At 56.3% G+C, this 18066-nt stretch overlaps 1 protein-coding gene across 1 annotated transcript; it reads left to right on the top strand.

Moving 5' to 3' along the window:
- Positions 1–1995: 1995 nt before the first annotated feature.
- CRABP2 (cellular retinoic acid binding protein 2) lies at positions 1996–14237 on the top strand. The gene is made up of 4 exons (XM_028711219.2): positions 1996–2426; positions 9268–9446; positions 12608–12724; positions 13252–14237. The coding sequence occupies exons 1-4, from the start codon at positions 2003–2005 to the stop codon at positions 13300–13302; spliced, it is 771 nt and encodes a 256-aa protein (XP_028567052.2). The 5' UTR covers positions 1996–2002; the 3' UTR covers positions 13303–14237.
- The last annotated feature ends 3829 nt before the right edge of the window (positions 14238–18066 follow it).

The following is an 18066-nucleotide window of genomic DNA, read 5'->3' as shown; positions in this document are numbered from 1 at the left end:
ACCTGTCCCAGAAATTCTGTATCATGCTGCATGGGCAATGTGTTTGGTTCCATCAATGCTGTATATGTCATTTTGGAAGATTATGTCTTGCTTTTCTTATGATAAAAGTTATTTTAAAAAGGGGGGGGGGGAGGCCTGATTTCACACAGGTCTCATATCCACCCTGTGACTTCCTCAGATTTTTAATCCCAGGTGTGCCCAGACCTGAAGCTGAAATAATTCCCATTCCTCATAAAGTGGAAATGTCCCAATCCTAAAGAGAAGCCCCTCCCACCATTGTGTCTGGGAGTTAGCACAGAGTTCCTGGGCCTCAGGCACGAGTCCAGGAGTCAACCCTTCCGCAACCTGAATTTTGTAGTCTCAGCAAGTCTGCTTTCTGATTCATTGCTTGGGTTAATTTGACTTCCCTTAATGTAATGTTCAACGTTCGTTAATTGCTTTAAATTTGGGGCAGGGGCACTTTGCTGAATGAGCAACAGTTAGATTAATTGTTGCATCTAAATTAATTCCTCACTCCTGGCACAGAAATCTTTTTTTTTTCATGGGTATGTAGTTTGCATGTGTGTGTAATCGATAGATGGCACAGCTTTGGGGGAAGCGACACACCATCACCTCCACTGAACATTCGGGATTTCAAGATCTATCAACGGAAAGGGGGGGGAGTATGAAAACCAGTTTTCTTTCTTTCCCCCATTAATTCCCCGTTTCCCATTGGAAGGACCCTCCACAGGTTGCGCAAATATGTGGATTGATGCCAGATGTTTGCACTTTTATCATGTGCAAAGCAACAGAGAAGATTTCTGCTTTTTCTGAAATGGGGAGGGGGAGCTGGCCCTTATAGATTTTGATTTTAATTGCTCTTGCACATATATTCTACCGTTCTCGCCCAGAAGTCCATGGTTTCCTGCCTCCTCATTTAACTCATCGCAACAACCCTGTGAGGTAAGTTAGACCGAGAGGCAGGGACCGTGGGGCTCAAGGTCACACCAAGTGGAGATTTGAACCCACATCTCCCAGGTCCTAGTCTGAGCCTCTAGCCAGTGCCCCACCCTGGGTCTCCCTGCAGATGGGCTTCCTGAAGAGGAAGGGCATCTGAGCCTAAATCTGATCTGCATATCCCAGAGCAGCCGACAAATGTGGTTGATAAGAAAGTTGCTGCCCTATGGATTTACATTCTAAGAAGACATGGCAGAAAAGGAAAAGGGATTTGGAGGGAGGAGGAAAAGGAAACTCGGGCACTATTTATTCGCTTTCTTTGGCTGCGTACGCACCATACAGTTAAAGCACAGTCCCCCACCCAGCAAAGAATCACAGGGACTGTAGTTTAATCCATAAAGAGATACGATTTCAGCACCTTGATCTGTGATCCCTGCATTTCGGGGGGGACTAGATGACTCACGAGGTCCCTTCCACTCCTACAATTCTATGGCGCCCCCGGAGGACCTGCTCCAGATTTGCAGCCACATGGACCCCCGCCCCTTTGTCCTGGCTTCATTCCGTGGTCTTCCCCTCTCCACCCACGAGACCAGCAGGGGCTAACGCCAACCGGGCCATGGTCGTAGAATCGTAGAACTGCAGAGTTGGCACTTGGCAGGGACCCCCAAGGGCCATCTAGTCCAACCCCTTGCCGTGCAGAAATCGCGGCCATCTTCCTTTCCCAGAAACAGGCCCCGTCAAAACAGATGACTTAGACGCTATTTGTTCTGGAAGCCGATGCGGAGGGTGTGGGAGCGCAGAGAGTTCGCTAAAGTTCAGAAGGCGGAGGCAGGAGGCTAGTCCTGGTCCAGCCTCGCCCTCCAGCTTCCTAGGGAGAGAACTCGCAGGCAGCCAGGTGGCAGCCCAGCAGCCCCGGCCGAAGAGAAGGGGGAAGCCGGGCTTCGGGGAGGGCTGCTCCCCTCCTGCTCTGGGGCAGGGTCAGTCAGCGGGACCCAGGTGGGTCTGGGAAGGGGCGGGGCAGTCGAGGGGGTGGGATCATGTTGCCGCGGCTCCCCCTCCCCTAGGCATGGTTGGGGCAGAGAGGGAGGGACCAGGCAGAGCAGAGCAGAGGGAGAAAAGGCTCCGAAGGGGAAGCGAGAGAGACCCAGCAGCACAGGACCCCCGTCGCTCTCTTTCATTCGCACCATCCCTTCATCCCTCCATCCTTTCTCTGCGGGAGCAAAACTCCGCGCGGGAGGGCCTCGATCCGCAGGAGAGGCGACGCAGCAGCAGCAGCAGCAGCAGCGCCCTTGCTTTTGGCTCCGGAGGCTGCTCGCTTCCTCCGAGGGAGCCGAGAGTCCCACCTGCGCGCCGCGCCTCCGTCTCCGCCTGCCGGCCGGGCTCCCGCCGCCGCCGCCGCCGGACCAACGCCCGCCCCAAAATGCCCAACTTCTCCGGCAACTGGAAGATGAAGAGCTCGGAGAACTTCGAGGAGCTGCTGAAGGCTCTGGGTGAGTCTGGCGCCCGAGGAGGAGGAGGCTTATTTCTGGGAAGGGCTGAGTCCAGCGCCTAAGAAATAGCCCATGACGCAGCGCTGCGAAAGCGGCACTATTTCCCCTCTATATTTAGACCCCTGTCTGGATGCGTCCCGTCCCCCCCCCCCCCGGCAGGGGCGCGCGCGGAGGCCACCCTGGGAGGAGGGCTCCCCCTCCTTTAACAGAGTGGGGCTTTCCGGATGGCTCCAATATTTGGATCCGGGCATATGTGGAGTGGGAGCCGCCTTCTGGATTCCTGCATCTCAGCGGGCTGGACTAGATGACCCTAGGAGGTCCCTTCCAGCTCTGCAACCTTAAAACCTGCTGTTTTTCGATAACCTGGGGGGCGGGAACATAAGCTGGAGAGATAGGAGAGGTCTGGCGCACCCGTGGCTCCTGCTTTCTGAAGGATGTGGGGCTGTTTGGGGTGGGGCGCCTGAGGTTCCCAATGTGCAGCCTTGGAGAATATTATTGGGGTGGGGAAGAGAAGGGGGTGCAGTTGGGAGCCTTAATTTGCATGCAGGGGGAGAACCTGCAGACCCGCGTCTTCCCATTTCGGAGTTTCAGCGTGTTCACGCGTGTTTAGAAGAACGCACCCGCCTCCGCCTCCGTGTCCCGCGCCGTCACCCCAGAAGCAAAGTTTGCGACTGGAGCGATCGCCCTGCGGGGGCGTCTGGGGTTCCGCTTCTTGTGGGAGGAGAAGCCACCGGCTTTTGTAACGTGTGAACAGCTGTAAGGACCACCCTGCTGGGTCAGGCGGCTCCTCTCCTGCCAGCCTAGGCGGATGGAGCCGGGAGCGCTGGTGGGCTTCGACCCAGTGGAATTGAACCCCACTTAGCCTGATGGGACTTGAACCCCACTTAGGGGGGGGCGTGGCGGGAGGCAGGAGGTCCCCTCCTCGACTGTGTCTCTCACAGTAACGGCAACCCCGCTTTATCCTCACGACAGCCCAGCGAGGGAGGGAAGCGCGGCTGAGAATTTGCATTGCCACTCCGGAGGAGTTTGCCATTTGGGGACCCATGAGACACCAGGCTAGAAAGCGCACCCCCGCCCCTCTGGGCAATTCTATTAGAGAAAGGGGCTTTTTTAGCGCCGCTGCCCCCCTCCCACTGTGTAACCATGGTAGGTCTTTCCTTTTCGACAGTGGCTCTGCAGGAGACCCATATATTACCCTTTTGTATAGAGAATTGAGGGGAGCGGCATCCATCCACTGCCATTAGTCTTGATAGCTCTGGTGGAGCCCCCAGGGTCAGGAGCAGTCTACCTCAGACTGCTAATCCAAAGCAGCAGGCAGGGCAAGCAGGATGCTGGGCTAAATGAGCCCCCCCCACTCCTTTTTAGCACGGCTCCTCCCTGCCCCCACCATCTCAGCACTTGTTTAAGTTTTGCAGCAGGAATTTCACAATCCATGTTTGTTTGTTCTTAAGGCTGAACAGCCATTTGTTTTATTTAAAAATGAGATTTTAATTTGGTGGGTTCAGGCGAACTGACCGTCTGGGCCTTTCCTGGGATTCCACCCCTGCCCCCCCCCCCAATAAAATCCTCATAATCCCCTTTTGCCTGTCCTCTGACGTGGCCGGCTGAGTCACCTCCTGGGTGCCTCTGGAAGGGTTTGGAAGCCACATCCAGAACCAGGAGGGAAACTCCGGACTCAGAGGGGGAAAATGCCAGATCCCTGGAAGCGGTTGTGTGTGCAAAGGGCTCCGCCCTTTTGGCATTGCCTGAGAGCCATCTGGGTCTTCTGGGCGCCTCGTGGCAGGATTGCAACCTTGCAGAATTGTGAAGGATCCACAGTGGGGCAGGGCAGTTCTGGCCAATGCACCTTCTCCTGGGTGGCTCCCCCCTGCCCCCCACCCCCACAAAAGGCACGTTGTATCCCCTTTAGAGTGCAGCTCCTGAAAACAAAAAGGTTGCTGTGAGCATAAGAGCAGCTTGCCGGATCAGGCCCCTGCTCCCTCTAGCCCAGATTGCTGCCCTCACAGGGGCTGAAAAGTTGCCTGTGGGAAATCAGCAAGTAGTTCCTTCCAACTGGGATTATTCAGAAGCATTGCAGAACACAGCCATCCTATGGAGAGGGCAAGGAGCTGCTTTTGGCCGGTTGAGGAGGTTGGAGTCTCTACACCTCAGCAGGAGCTTGAGCTGCACCCCCAAATCCCTCGGGGGAACACATAGGTCCCTGGAAGCCAGCGCTCTGAAGCCGGAAGCAAGGAAGCCAAGATCATCATGAGAAAGAATTCCTAGTTCTGTCCCAGTGAGTTGGAGATTCAGAAATCCGCTTTGTCTCTGCAGGAGAAACAGACAAAGGAGAGGGATCTCCTCCCAGGATGGGATCAGGAGGTTGGCAGCCCCAGGTGTATCTCTCTAGTGTTTGAGGACAGGTCAGAAAGATGTTCTCAGAAGCTTGGAGGTTCTTCTCTCTCTCTCTCTCTCTCCCCATCTCCTTTGCAGGGGGTGGGCTGGATGACCCTTGGGGGTCCCTTCCAGCTCCATAATTCTATGATTCTTTCTCCCCATGGCTTAGTGTAAGACAGGGGTAGGCAAACTAAGGCCCAGGGGCTGGATCTGACCCAATCGCCTTTTCAGTCCAGCCCGCAGACAGTCTGGTAATCAGCGTGTTTTTACATGAGTAGAATGTGTCTTTTATTTAAAATGCATCTCTGGGTTATTTGTGGGGCATAGGAATTCGTTCATTTCCCCCCAAAAAATATAGTCCGGCCCCCCCACAAGGTCTGAGGGACAGGCGACCAGCCCCCTGCTGAAAAAGGTTGCTGACCCCTCGTGTAAGCTGAGCTGCACCCCAGCATTTCCAACAGAAGGAGGTCCCGGGTGCAACTTTCGCTGGCAGCATCTCCAGGTAGGGCTGGGAACCTGCCTAAGAACCTGCAGAGAAGGCACTGCTGCCAGTCTGTGCAGGCAATAGCAGCCTAGATGGCGTGACTTCAATATAGCTTCTTATGCCCCCATTTAAAATGGACCATAATGATCTGGAACCATAAGAACAAGGACCTTCATTCCTTAGTGGCAGGGCACCCGCTTTCTTTGCAGGCGGCCCCGGGTTCAACCTCAGAAAGGCCTGGGGAGAATAAACTCTTCCCGAAACCCTGGACACCCGCTGCTGCCAGCCAGTGTAGACAGTGGTGAGCTGGATGGGCTGATTTCGTAGGACTCTGTTTCCTTTGCTCCTGCGACTGGACCGGTCTGCTCCCGAGGAGTTGGTGGAGGGCCTCATCCAGGCCACGTGCCAGGAGTGGCCCGTGCTCTGAGCTGGCCCCGGGGCAGGCCGCTCTTGCATCCCGCCTGCGATGGAGGCCTGCGCACTGCAGGGTTCCCTGGCCTTTGGCTCTGGGTGCCGCAATGACAAATTCCTCCTGAAATAACCTCTCCCCAGCCCAGCGGAGAAGGAGGAGCGGGGCAGGCTTGGCCTCCCCTCCTGCCGCTCTCCTAATAATAATGCCCGATGGGGGCCAGGCCTGACGAAGGGGCCGCGACTGCTGACCCCTGGCGCTCCCTGCCATCTGCCGGGCAGGAGGTTGCGCACACCGCTGGGGGTGGGGAGGTGGCGACAGGCGAGTCGGAGGTGTGTTTGTCTTTTGAAGCAGCCCCCTGGGATCCAGCCCAGGGAGGCAGCTTAAGGAGGGGGGGCTGGAGGAGCTCCTACCTGGCCCCCAACTCCACAGGGCAGCAGATCCAAGGCCTTCCCTGCCCCCTCCCCTTCTGCCTCTCTGCAACCTTCTCCCAGCTGAGCCAAGGCAGCCCGGCTGGGAACAGGGAAGGGCTCTCCTGACGCAGCGGTGGGGTGGCTGCTTGGCATGCAGAAGGTCCCGGGTTCAAGCCCCTCCATTTTCTACCCCTGCCCAAGACCCTGGAGAGTTGCTGCCAGTCACGGGGTGGAGGGGAGGCACAGGCTGCGGTGGGGCTGCTCAGCTGTGCTTCTGGGAGCTCTGGGTAGCAATACACAGAATCATAGAAGGGTTGAGTTGGAAGGGACCCCATGGGGTCATCCAGTCCAGCCCCCTGCAATGCAGGAGTCGCAGCTGAAGCATCCCTGACAGATGGCCAGCCCACCTCGGCTTAGAAGCCTAGCTTTGGTCCACGAGGCCTAGAAACCTTTAGAAACGAGAGCCTGTGTCTTCGTGTGCCAACAACTGACCTGAATTGCATCTACAGTGTGGGCTTCAATCTTGGCAGGCGTGAATGAGTGAAAAGTTTAAATCTTTCCATCTCGCTCTGGCTGATGCCATCCTACCTCTCTTGGAAAATCCCTCCGGCTGCATTAGCGGCAGAGATTCCCTTTCCGCCCCCAGCCTCTTTCTCCGGGAACAATAGAGAGAGAGAGAGAATGGATCTGCCTCGCTCGCTCCTTTCCGAACTCCAGAGACCACCTTGAGGCCCCGTAACTGAAACCCGCTTGGCATGCAATGCTCTGAGCAGGACTTGGGGGGAGGACGAGGCCCTCAAAATCGAGGGGAAGAAAGTGGGGCAACACCTCTCCCCACCCCCCACCCCGCGAGGGAGGCGAATTCCAATCCACCAATTTATTAGTATTTTTCATTCTTTCGTTTTCTCGCCAGGAAAACCTCCTTTCCCTCCCCTCCGATCTCCCTGCGCTGGTCACAGCAAATACTTTCCAGGTTAGGGGGCTTGTGCAACATACTTTGGGATAATTATCACATGCTTATATTTCACTCCTCAGCCCGCCCGCCCCCGCCCCCGCCCCCCTTTCCCCCATATCTGAATTATTCGGGCAAAAAGGCTCAGATGTTGGGGAGGGGGAAGCGGGAATCAGCCGGCGTGGGGAGGGGGCTGGAAGGAGGAGGGAGACCTTGGCTGCCAAAGCATTGTTAAATCTCACTCTCTTTTTCCCCACGGAGTGATGGGGCTCTCCACCTCGGAGCTGCGTTTTATGGGCATTTTAGCAGCGCAAAGAGGGGGGCTGCTCTCTCTCTCTTTCTCACTGCTTGGAGAGGGCCATAGAATTGTAGAGCTGGGACCCCAGGGGGTCATCCAGTCCAACCCCCTGAAATGCAAGAATCCCAACTAAAGCATCCCTGGCGGGTGGGCCGTCCTCTAACCTCATTCATATGAGGGTCACGGAGAGGCCGGGCTCCAGGTCCTTCAAAACTGGTTTTTATTGGAGCAGGGCAAAGATTTCTCTTCCCTACCAACCTCACCAGTTGCACAACGGCCTGCCAGTGGCTGCAAGAGCACAAGAGCCCAGCTGCTTTATCAGGAGAAAGGGGGCCCATCTATTCTTGCCTCCTCTTCTCACAGTGGCCAAGCAGGTGCCTCTCCTGGGAAACCCGCATGCAGGATTCGAGGACAAGAAGCCTGGCTAGTAGCTGTCCATTGCCTTATTCTCCTCAGATTTGTCTAACCGTCCCAGTTGGTGCCCATCTATGCCTCCTGCGGGAGGGAGTTCCATAGATCAACTCTGCAATGTGTGACAAAGAGCTTTCTTTTCTGTGTCTGGTGCCTCCCAACATTCAGCATCACTGCATGTTCGCCCCTTCTAGCAAGAGGAGAGAGGGCGGAAAACTTTTATCCCTCGGCTCTCTCCGTGAGAAAACTTTCCTCTCTGCACTCCAGGCCTGGCAACCCCACATGCCAATTTATTTTCCTTTTAAAAAAAATCCTTTCTAACACCAGGCAGTCTCTCTCTCCCCCTCTCTCTTCATGAGGGCCTTACCCTTGCCACTCCCCTAATAAAATTACAATCTCTGTTCACATCTTGTAATCAGTCTTCGAAAAGGGAAATTTGGCACCGCCTGGACCCTGGAGCGCCTCTGGGCTGTGCAATAATATTTCCCTTTGCAATAATTGTTCCCAGAGGCAGGCAGGGAGATGGCTCCCCTTTCTCTCTCTCTCCCTGAAAGGGTGAGTTTTCCTACAGCTGCGCCACCTCTGCAGGCAGAACCAGGAAAACAAAGGACTGACTTTGGCTCATTTTTTTCCAAGAGGCTGAATTTGACAATCGCAGCAAAACTCTGAATGACCCATTAATTCAGACAAGCGCCCTCCTCTGCCAGTTTCCCACCAAGTGCAGGTGCGGTCCTGTGGGTGGTGTAGCCCCATGGGGTTTCAGTGGGGCTACGCCAGTGTAAGCCGATGGAGCCTCTTTTTCTCACGGTGCTTACGCTGCTGAGCCGTCTCCTTCCTCGCCCGTCTGTTGCACAATTGCACACTTGTGCAAGGCTGTTGTGTCAACGCTGCCTCTGCATGCGTCTCTCTCTCTCTCTCTCTCTCTCTGGAAAGCTGTTGCGATGAGACATGGCTGTGGGTGCAAGACTGACTTCCTAGTGACTCAGTCTGACCCAGGAAGATCACGGAAGAAGCAGGCGCACCCAAAATACCCTAAACATCAGCTGAGTCTGCCTTCCCCAGAGATGGCCAAATTGTGGGGCTGCCTGTCTACCTCCTTCTGATTCTGCACCCACAAGGCCCTGAGTGCTGCTCTTTCCCACAGCCCCCCAAGGAGGGGCTCCCCCCTGAAATTCAACAGGGAGAAAGGAAGAACGGAAAGCAAGGGGGTGGATGAAGTCCCTTTCCGTCCATGCTGTTGAGTTTCCAACTCTCCTGTCTTGCGTGCTCCCCCCCCCCCCCCCGGCTTGATCCAGCTGCAGGGCTCTTCTGACGTTCTTGTGGAACCTCCAAGTGCAGAGGCAGTCTATCTGAGTTCCTAGGTTCCTAGGGGCATTTGGCCGCTGGTGAGAAGAGCAGGCTGGGCCAGGTGGGCCCCCTTTGGCCTGATCCACCTGTCAGGCTATGTTCTGCCTCCACCCGCCTTCTCCTCACTCCCTGTTGCCTTGTCTCGTTCCAGGCGTCAATGTCATGCTCCGCAAGATCGCTGTGGCTGCTGCCTCCAAGCCGGCCGTGGAGATCAAGCAGGACGGGGAGTCCTTCTACATCAAGACCTCGACCACCGTCCGCACCACCGAGATCAGCTTCAAGATTGGGGAGGAGTTTGAGGAGCAGACTGTGGACGGGAGACCCTGCAAGGTGAGTGGCAGGGAGGGGGGTCCAGGGGGGTCCAGGGGGGCCTAGTGATCCTGCGCTCCAGGCCTGCAAGCCACCCTCTGTCGCCCAAGGGAGAAACAGAACTTAAGACAGAGATCGCAAGGGGGGGGGGGGAGGTGATGCATCAATTCTCTTCCTTGGTGGGCCAAAACTGGGCTGGATCTGCTTCTCTCCAGCTCCTTTGCTTGACGTCGGCCTTTGGGCCTCAGCAGCCGATATCAGAAGTGCAGGAAGCTCCCTTTGGCCTCGTCACTTTGGGTGCATTTAGCTCAGTGTTGTCTACACTGGCCGGCAGCAGCTGTCCAGGGTTTGAGGAAGAGGCTTTCCCCCCAAACCTCCCTGGAGATGGAACCTGGGACCTGGCGCGTGCAAAGCAGGGACTCTCCAAATGAGCTACAGTGTGTTTACAAATAAAACCAGATTCCAGTCCTCCTGGTTCAGGATGGATTAAATTTGGGGCCATAAGGATAACTTTCTGAGGGTATGAGCTGTTTGACACGGGAACAGACTCCATGGGAGGTGGTGGGCTCTCCATCCTTGAAGGTTTTTAAGTTGGGTGCCACCTGTCAGCGATTCTTCTTGAAGCTGGGATCTTCTGCCAGCAAAGTCGGGTCTCTCTCCCTGAGCTGTAACCCTCCTCCTTTGCCTCTTGGATGCCCAAATCCCCATCCTGCCCTCTCTTGGGTGGATCCTGGCTTTGCAAGGGGGGTCCTTTGGGGCTCCCCTAACTCCCGTGTCCAATATTTCTCAGCAAGCCTTTTCTTCCCAGCTGGGCTTTGGCCTGGGAATGGAAGGAGGAGGGCCCTGAAGTTTGCTGCACAAAGCAAGGGGGAGGCGCCCCCCAGCCCCCTCCCCCAGTTGCTGCATTTCCCCCATGGGGGTCCGGTAGGGTCCTTTGTGGTCCTGTCCTCTGGCCCCTTTGAGCAATGCCCTTGGAGGCTGCTTCAGCAAGGGAGCTCCTTAGGGATCCTTACGGGAGGAACTGAAAGCAAAACTGTCAGCATCGTAATGCCATTGTACAAATGTCCGACCACATTTGGAAAGCTGTACTGCTCACCTCAAAAAGGATATTGCACAACTGGAAAAGGTTCAGAAAAGAGCAAGCGAAACGATCGAGGAGATGGAGAGCCTCCCCTGTGAAGGAAGGCTGCAGCGTTTGGGACTTTCTAGTTTGGAGAACCTTTTTAGTTTGGTGAAAAGGTGTGAGAGGCAGCAAGATAGAAATTTATAACATTATGTCTGGCATGGAGAAAGGGAGAGAGAGGAATTTTTTTCCCACTCTCTCCCTAAGACCCTGGCCCATGTGCCCCCCCTCTCCTTTGGGAAGGAGCCTCTGCAGATGTTAGCCACAATCCACACCCACCCCATCATTCCTTACGAAATACTACAAAGAATCACAGAATGGCAGGGCTAAGTATCGGCTGAAGCTTCCCTGGCAGAGGGCTGGCTGACCTCTGCTTCAAAGTCTCCAGCGAAGGAGAGACCACCACCTTCCCAGGCAGACCACCCCACAGTCAAGCAGCTCTTACCCTGAAAAGTTCTCCCTGCTCTTTAGCTGGAATTGCCCTTCTTGCTATTTGAAGCCACGGGTTCGAGTCCTCCCTTCTGGAGCAGCAGAAAACAAACATCACAGCCTTTTATATATTTGAAGGTGGCCGTGAGATCCCCTCTTCCTCTCCTGTTTGTCACGCCAGGCACTCCAAACTCCCTCAACTGTTAGGCACATTGATGCATTTCTTCCCAGTGTGGTGTAGTGGTTCAGAGCGGTGGACTCGTAATCTGGTGAACCAGGTCTGATTCCCCGCTCCTCCACCTGCAGCTGCTGGGTGACCTTGGGCCACTCACACTTCTCTGAAGTCTCTCAGCCTCACTCACCTCACAGAGTGTTTGTTGTGGGGGGAGGAAGGGAAAGGAGAATGTGAGCCGCTTTGAGACTCCTTAAAAGGTAAAGGGACCCCTGACCATGAGGTCCAGTCGTGGCCGACTCTGGGGTTGCGGCGCTCATCTCGCTTTACTGGCCGAGGGAGCCGGCGTACAGCTCCGAGTCATGTGGCCAGCAGGACTAAGCCGCTTCTGGTGAAGCAGAGCAGCGCACGGAAACGCCGTTTACCTTCCCGCCGGAGAGGTACCTATTTATCTACTTGCACTTTGACGTGCTTTTGAACTGCTAGGTTGGCAGGAGCAGGGACTGAGCAACGGGAGCTCACCCCGTCATGGATTCAAACCGCCAACCTTAAGGGAGTGAAAGGCAGGATATCAAGTCCAAACTCTTCTTCCCGCAAACCAGCTTGGGTCTGAGCAGCCTTGCTGGGCTCTGAGCTGGCCAGGTCTCCTTTGCACTTCTGGCCCAGTTGCCTTGGAGAAAACTTGTTTTCTGCTGCTCTGCTGGACTGGACCTGAAGCAACAGATTCAAATGGCAAGAAAGGAGATTCTGACTAAAACCTGGGAAGAGCTGTCTGGTGGGAAGATCCATTTGGCAGCGGAATGGATACGACCTCGGAAGGTGGCGGACTCTCCTTTGTCTGAGGTTTTTAAGCAGATGTTGGGTGGCTCATGTGCTTGAGCTGAGATTCCTGCATTGCAGGGGTTGGCTAGATGACCCCTGGGAGTCTCTCCCAACTCTACAATTCCGTGATTTCTCTAACCAGTATGTCGTGTTCTCCTTGGCAACAGCTCTTACATGCACCTCTCCATTTATTTTTTTGCAAGAGGGAAGGAGGACGATATTCTGACCTCTGAGCAATTGCATCTTGAGCCTCCGCTCATTTTCATCAGGGCTCCCAAGGCAGCAGGTCGGCTCCCCTTTATCGATAATAAATGCTGAGGACCATGACGGAGATGATTTAGATCCCCAAAGGACTTGGGGGGGGGGCTGCCAGCTCCCTTTTTCCACCAGCTGCCCCCCTTCCCCTTCCTGGCCAGCCCTTTGGAGATGATGGATGGAGCTGTCAGCCTAAATTGGGTGGGGGGAGCCAGTTGCCCTCGTCCAGCTCCGGCTGCCTGCCGAGTGACAAATGAGCGCCTTTTGGGGGCAGAGGTGGGGGTTTTGATGGGGAGGGGGTCAGCCCTTTGTCGGCTGCTGGCAGGCTCCACATCTCACTGGCTAGGGGGCTCTTCCTCCTCCCCTTTGTTCTCTCCACAGAGTTTGGCCAAGTGGGAAAGCAACAACAAGATGGTCTGTGAGCAGCGATTGCTGAAAGGCGACGGCCCCAAGACAGGCTGGTCCAGGGAGATGACCAACGATGGGGAGCTCATTCTGGTAAGGGAGCCTCCCTCCCACCCCATCCCTGTCCCACCCCCAGGTCCACACACACACACACACACCCTTGCAGTTTAGGACACTTGAGCAGGGACACAGGAAAGTGCTTGGCTCCATTTTCTTGACACTTCCTGGCAAGGTTTATTTGGAGATGCTGTCGGTGAGGATGGAGCCAGGGGCCTTCTGCATGCCAGGCAGGGGCTCTGTCACTGGGCTAGACCCCCTTGTGCCTCCTTTGACTTAGAAATTAGGAAATGAGGAACGAGGCCCCTGCAAGTCTTCCTCAGTCCAGGAATTTGGTTTCCAGAACTGAGAACCAGGTGTGCTGCCTCTCCCCCCCCCCACCCAGAGTGAGGCACACAGTCTGTTTCAGGTGGGGTCAGGATGGGGCGGAACACCTTTCCCCTGTTTTGCCATCTCCCCGCCAACACCTTCAGGAGGACTGTTGGCAGGATACACGCCCCCCCCTTCTCTCTGGTGTGCCCGTTTTTCCTCTCTTTGATTTCCTTTTTCTTTGTTTTTTCCAGACCATGATGGCCGACGATGTCGTCTGCACAAGGATTTACGTCCGGGAGTGAGCGAGGCCTGCTTGTGGGGTGGCGGTTGGATTTGGGGAGGCAGGGGCAGCAGGGTCCAATGGGCAGGGATCTTCCACTCTGGGTCACGGCAGCCCCACCCCCCATGCCTGCTCTCCCCATCACCCTTTCGCTCTCTGCCCATGCTCAGAGGGCGCTACATGCAGAAAGACTTAAGCAGAGCAGCTGGCTCTTCATCACATTCCCTCCGGCCTGAGAGGGGGCGGATAAAGCAGGCTCTGTCCTTGTGATGCCCCCCCCCCCGCCCCATCAGAGCAGCCTTTCCCCCCTTCTTCCAGTCTCCTCTGGGGTCCAGCCTCCCTTTTGTCTGCTAAGGGTCCATGACCCCCACCCCTTCCACCCTGCCGCCCTCGGGATTGCAGACAGAGAATCCCCTTGTTTCAGAATCCGGTTGTGGGATTTGGGATCAGGCTGGGGGGAGGTGTGTGCGTGCCAGAGTCCCCCTAGCACTGACCTCTCTTTTCCTCCCTCCTGGGGGCACAACCCAGTCTCCCCTCCACCCCTGCACCTCCCAAGGAAACCCCTGCCTTGCTGGGGGCTGGACTGGATGACCCTGGGAGCCCCTTCCAACTCTGCTCTGCAAGGCTGCCACTTTCCTGGGCCCCCTGAGGCAACCCCTGGATTCTGACCCCCCTCTTGCTCAGCACCTCGGGAAAGGGAACTGAAACCAAACAGGCTGTCCAGGTTTCCATCTCATTTCATGCTGAGCATCTTGACGGCCAGGCCTGCTCTCTGGGCCACCGGATCTCGTTAGCGTCAAAGGTGTAATTTAGCTGAGTGTCACCCACCAAACTGAGGTGCCTTCTTGCCTCTGGACCTTCCGTGTTAATTGCTAGGATTTTTAAGAAGTATTTATTTGCTACCCTTGTACTAACAAAAGAAGAAGAAAAAGGATCTAACCACTTCCTCCCCCCCCCCCCAAAACAACCCCACCCCACCCACCCCCTCCCTGTGTGAGCACCGGGTCTCCTGTTCAAAAGCCACCTCTTGGATGTTTGCCTTCCTTCCTAATAAATGTCTCATTAAAAAAGTGTCTACATTTTTGTCTGCCTTGCCCTTTTTTCTTCCTTCTTCCTTCTGCTTCCAAAGATACCTGCCCCCACACGAAAAAGGCCATGCACATAAACGGTTCAGTTGCACCCTCAAAATCCAGGAACCTCTGGCATGTTTCACTCAGAAAGTGTTGGGAAGAGAGACCCTCGTTTTTGAAACAAATCTGCTGGTGGTGTTTCTGAGCCCTGCATGTTCTCCAGGGGCTACTAGCCAAGGTGTCTGTGTTCTGCCCAAACTATGGGAGGCAGTGATGCTTCTGAATCCCAGACTGGGAGAGGAGTGTTGCTGCTGCTGCTGCTGGGATCAGAGTCCGCTTGTGGTGTCTGGTTGCTCACTGTGAAAAGAGAGAGGCGGCTGGACCTGCTGGTCCCCTTTGGCCTGGTTCTTCTGGTGCTCTTGTGGAGCCTCCAGGTCCAGAGGCAGTCTATCCTAGGTATATGTGAACATTGAGAGAAGAGGAGACTGGACTAGAGGGGCCCCTTTGGCCTAATCCAGCAGAGGGACTCCTCTTATGTGATTTATTTTTTTTATCTCTGGTCTGCCATAGACACACATCCCCATTCTCAGGGTTAAGTGACCCAAAACAAACAACCTCACCCCAAAATAATCAAGCCTTTTGTCAATCAACTTAAAAACAATTTCCTGCTTAACCGGCTTGGATTCTTTGCTTCTACCTAGGAATTTTCCGGGATTTACCTGTGCATTGAAACACTGGGAAGTAAAATATGTCAGACAGGTTAATTTCAGGCAGCAGATTCCCTTTCTGTGTCTGTGCAAGAGAATATTCCGCTTTCTCCTCCCCCCCCCCGTCCCCCATGACTGTTTGCAGAGGTGCAAGGGGGGGGGGGTGCTGCTTGCCTGCCTGCCTGCTCTTTCTCTGGGTACATTTCCCCCTGAAAAAGTGGTTTGGGCTCCGGGGGCACCCAGAGGCCACTCTGGCAGCTGAGAATAGGGAGATGGATGGGCCGCTAGCTTTGCTTAATGCGAGGTCAGGGCAGGGAGGGGGGGGGCTCCTGACACACACACAGCCAGAGCCGCCCCCCCCCCCAGCAAGGAATGGGTTGGATCCTCTTTTGATGGGGAGACCTTCCCTCCCCAGCACGTGAAGAAAGGCTCCAGCGGACGAGACCGGGAGCGGGTCCCACCGTCAAGAAGGCGGCTTCCTACTGCTTAAAAGCAGGCAGGGCGACCCGAGAAGAATCCTGGGAGTTGTAGTTCGTTCAGAGTGCTGTTGAGAAGCCTTAGGAGAGCCCTGTCCCTCCTGCCACTACAATTCCCAGAGCAGCTTATAAACCAGACCCTCTTCCGAGGGAGCGCTCGGCATTGTAGCTCAGTCTTGCGCAATGGGGGAATCTCAACTTAAGCGCCCCGAACTACAGTTCCCCAAAATCGGGGGGGGGGGGGGCAGAGGAGCCATGCCTGCTGAAAGTGGGACCAGAGCGCTTTAAAGGGATGGCGCAGACGGGGCGCAGGAGAAAACGGTTCCCAACCCGCCCCCGTCCAAATAATCATTCTCTTTTCCTGTCTCCTTTGAGCAAGTCCAGGCCGGCAGAGAAAGCGAGGGTCTCGGCAAGCCCCCCCCCTCCCCGGGGGCCCTTCAAAGAGCGACCTCCCTCAGCCCCTCTTTTGTCTCTCCCCCCCCGCCCCATTCAGGCGCCCGGGCAGGTCAGAGGCCACCGAAGAGGGTCGCCCGGGCTCTGAATACCCAGCTCGTCCCCTCCTCGCCCCTGACTCGGGGGCTGCGAGGCAGAGCAGCTGCGACCCCCGGCCGCCCCCCACTTCTGAAAGAGATGGATGGCCTGTCAGGGAGGGAAGCGGCAAGAGGCATTCAGGTGTGCCCCCCCAAATTAAGGGGGCTGCCTTTGTTCTTCCGAGGTCCCTGCCTGAAACCTTTCCATGCCCCCCAAATACATTGTCGGGGGAGGGGGCAAAAGGAGTGTCGGAGGGGCATGAAAGAGGCATGTTGCTGCTTTCCTTTGCGCAGGCACACCGATCTTCCGCCTGTCCGGGGTCTCCAACGTGGTGCCCGCGGGATCGTGGGCTCCCTGGAGGCACGTAGTCGGGCCCTCGCGAGGCTGCCCGAATGAGGAGACCGCAGCGCCCTCTTCCCAAGCGGCCCCGATGCGAAATGACAGCCGCCCGCGGAAGCCACGACGGCCCGGGGAAGCTGGCCAGCGGCTGAGCAGCCTGAAGTTCCCCCGGGGCAGCTGCGGATCTCCCCCCTCTCCCCACCCCGATGCCCCTGCCCTCTGCAGCCCCAGGCCGGGGGTCCCCGCTCCCGCGCTTCTCGGAACAGGGCTGCTGGCCCAGGCTCGTCCCGGGTTACCTGCGGGGGGCGCCTCCGCTTGTTAACCCCCCTCCTCCCCCGGCTGCTGGTTGCCATCACTTGGCAAGGATCACAGAACCGACCCCCCCCGCCCCCCCCGCGCGTAGCAGCAGCAGCAGCAGCAGCAAAGAGTCCTGTGGCACCTTGAAGGCGACGCCGTTTATTGTGAAAGGAGCTGCCCTGGCCTCAAAGTCTCTCTCCCTGGGAGTTCAAGGAAGACATTGGGATCCGGGGGTCATCTAGCTCAACCCCCTGCAATGCAACCTTCTTCGTCACCGGCGGAGGAGGGGGAGAACAGGTGAGAAGGAAAGGAAACGGGGGGAAACAGAACAAAAAAGTGGCCGTTGCCTTAGTAGCAGCGACAATTTACTGGGGGGTGGCGTGCAGAGTCCAGTGGTGGTGGATAACACAGAATTCTTGGCATTGGTAAGCCCATTCACGCACACGGCAGGATCTATATCTATCTGTCTGTCTGTCTGTCTGTCTGTCTGTCTATCTATCTATCTATCTTCCTGCAATTCAAGGGCAGCTCCTGTCCTCAGCTCCGAGGGCGTGACGGGCCCGCTGCCGTTTCTGCTGCAAGGGGGCGCTAACTCCTCTCCATCTGGTACCCCAATTCGCCTCTGCGCATGCAAAGAGTGCCTGGCCAGCAAGCGGCGCTCTGGCGAAACCGTAGGCCAGCCGACATGTTTCGGAACATGCGCCCCACGGCGCCGGGTCTGCTGCTGGGTATTTAGACCCGGGATAGCTGTAAGCTGTTGGAGGAAGAGTTAAACCCCGCTTGCTCCTGCCTCGGGGCTCAGACCAGAAACAACTGCCTTCCACCTCGCCCCGCCCCCCCAGTGCAAATGGGCTCCTTCCTGCTACCCGCCAGCCAGAGAATTAGCAGCTCAGGCAGTTCCCAAGAAAGGGCCCCCCTCTCCGCTTTGCCCCTCTCTGCCCGCCCAACCCATGTGCTAGAATGCGAGCCAGGATCTTTGCTGAGCCAACACTGCCCTCTGGAGGCCACGGCTGGCACTGCAGGGCCATCACAGGCAGGGTGGCAGGCAGGCTGGGGTCGCTGGGCTTCTCTGGGGTCCCCTCTCCCCCTGCAAATACCCATCTGCCTTTGGGCTGCCCTGTTTTTCTGAGCAGGAGTGTGGCTCCATTTTCCGAGGCTGGCCTGTGTCCCCAGAGATGTCGGGTTCCTTGCCCTTTGAGGCCTCTCTCTGCTCCCGAGAAGTCCTACAGCACTTGAGACCTCACTGCTACTGCATGGGGCAAGCCCCCACCCCAAGGATTAGGGGGCTGGGCAAGCCATGCCTCTGGCCATATTGCTTCTCCTGGAATCTGCTGCCACACAGAAGCATAAGAACGTGAGATCCCTG

The sequence above is a fragment of the Podarcis muralis genome, chromosome 16, assembly GCF_964188315.1.
Source record: "Podarcis muralis chromosome 16, rPodMur119.hap1.1, whole genome shotgun sequence".
NCBI classification, from domain to species: Eukaryota; Metazoa; Chordata; class Lepidosauria; order Squamata; family Lacertidae; genus Podarcis; species Podarcis muralis.
Note: the sequence above shows the minus strand (reverse complement) of the source record. Positions and strands in the feature narration are given on the sequence as shown.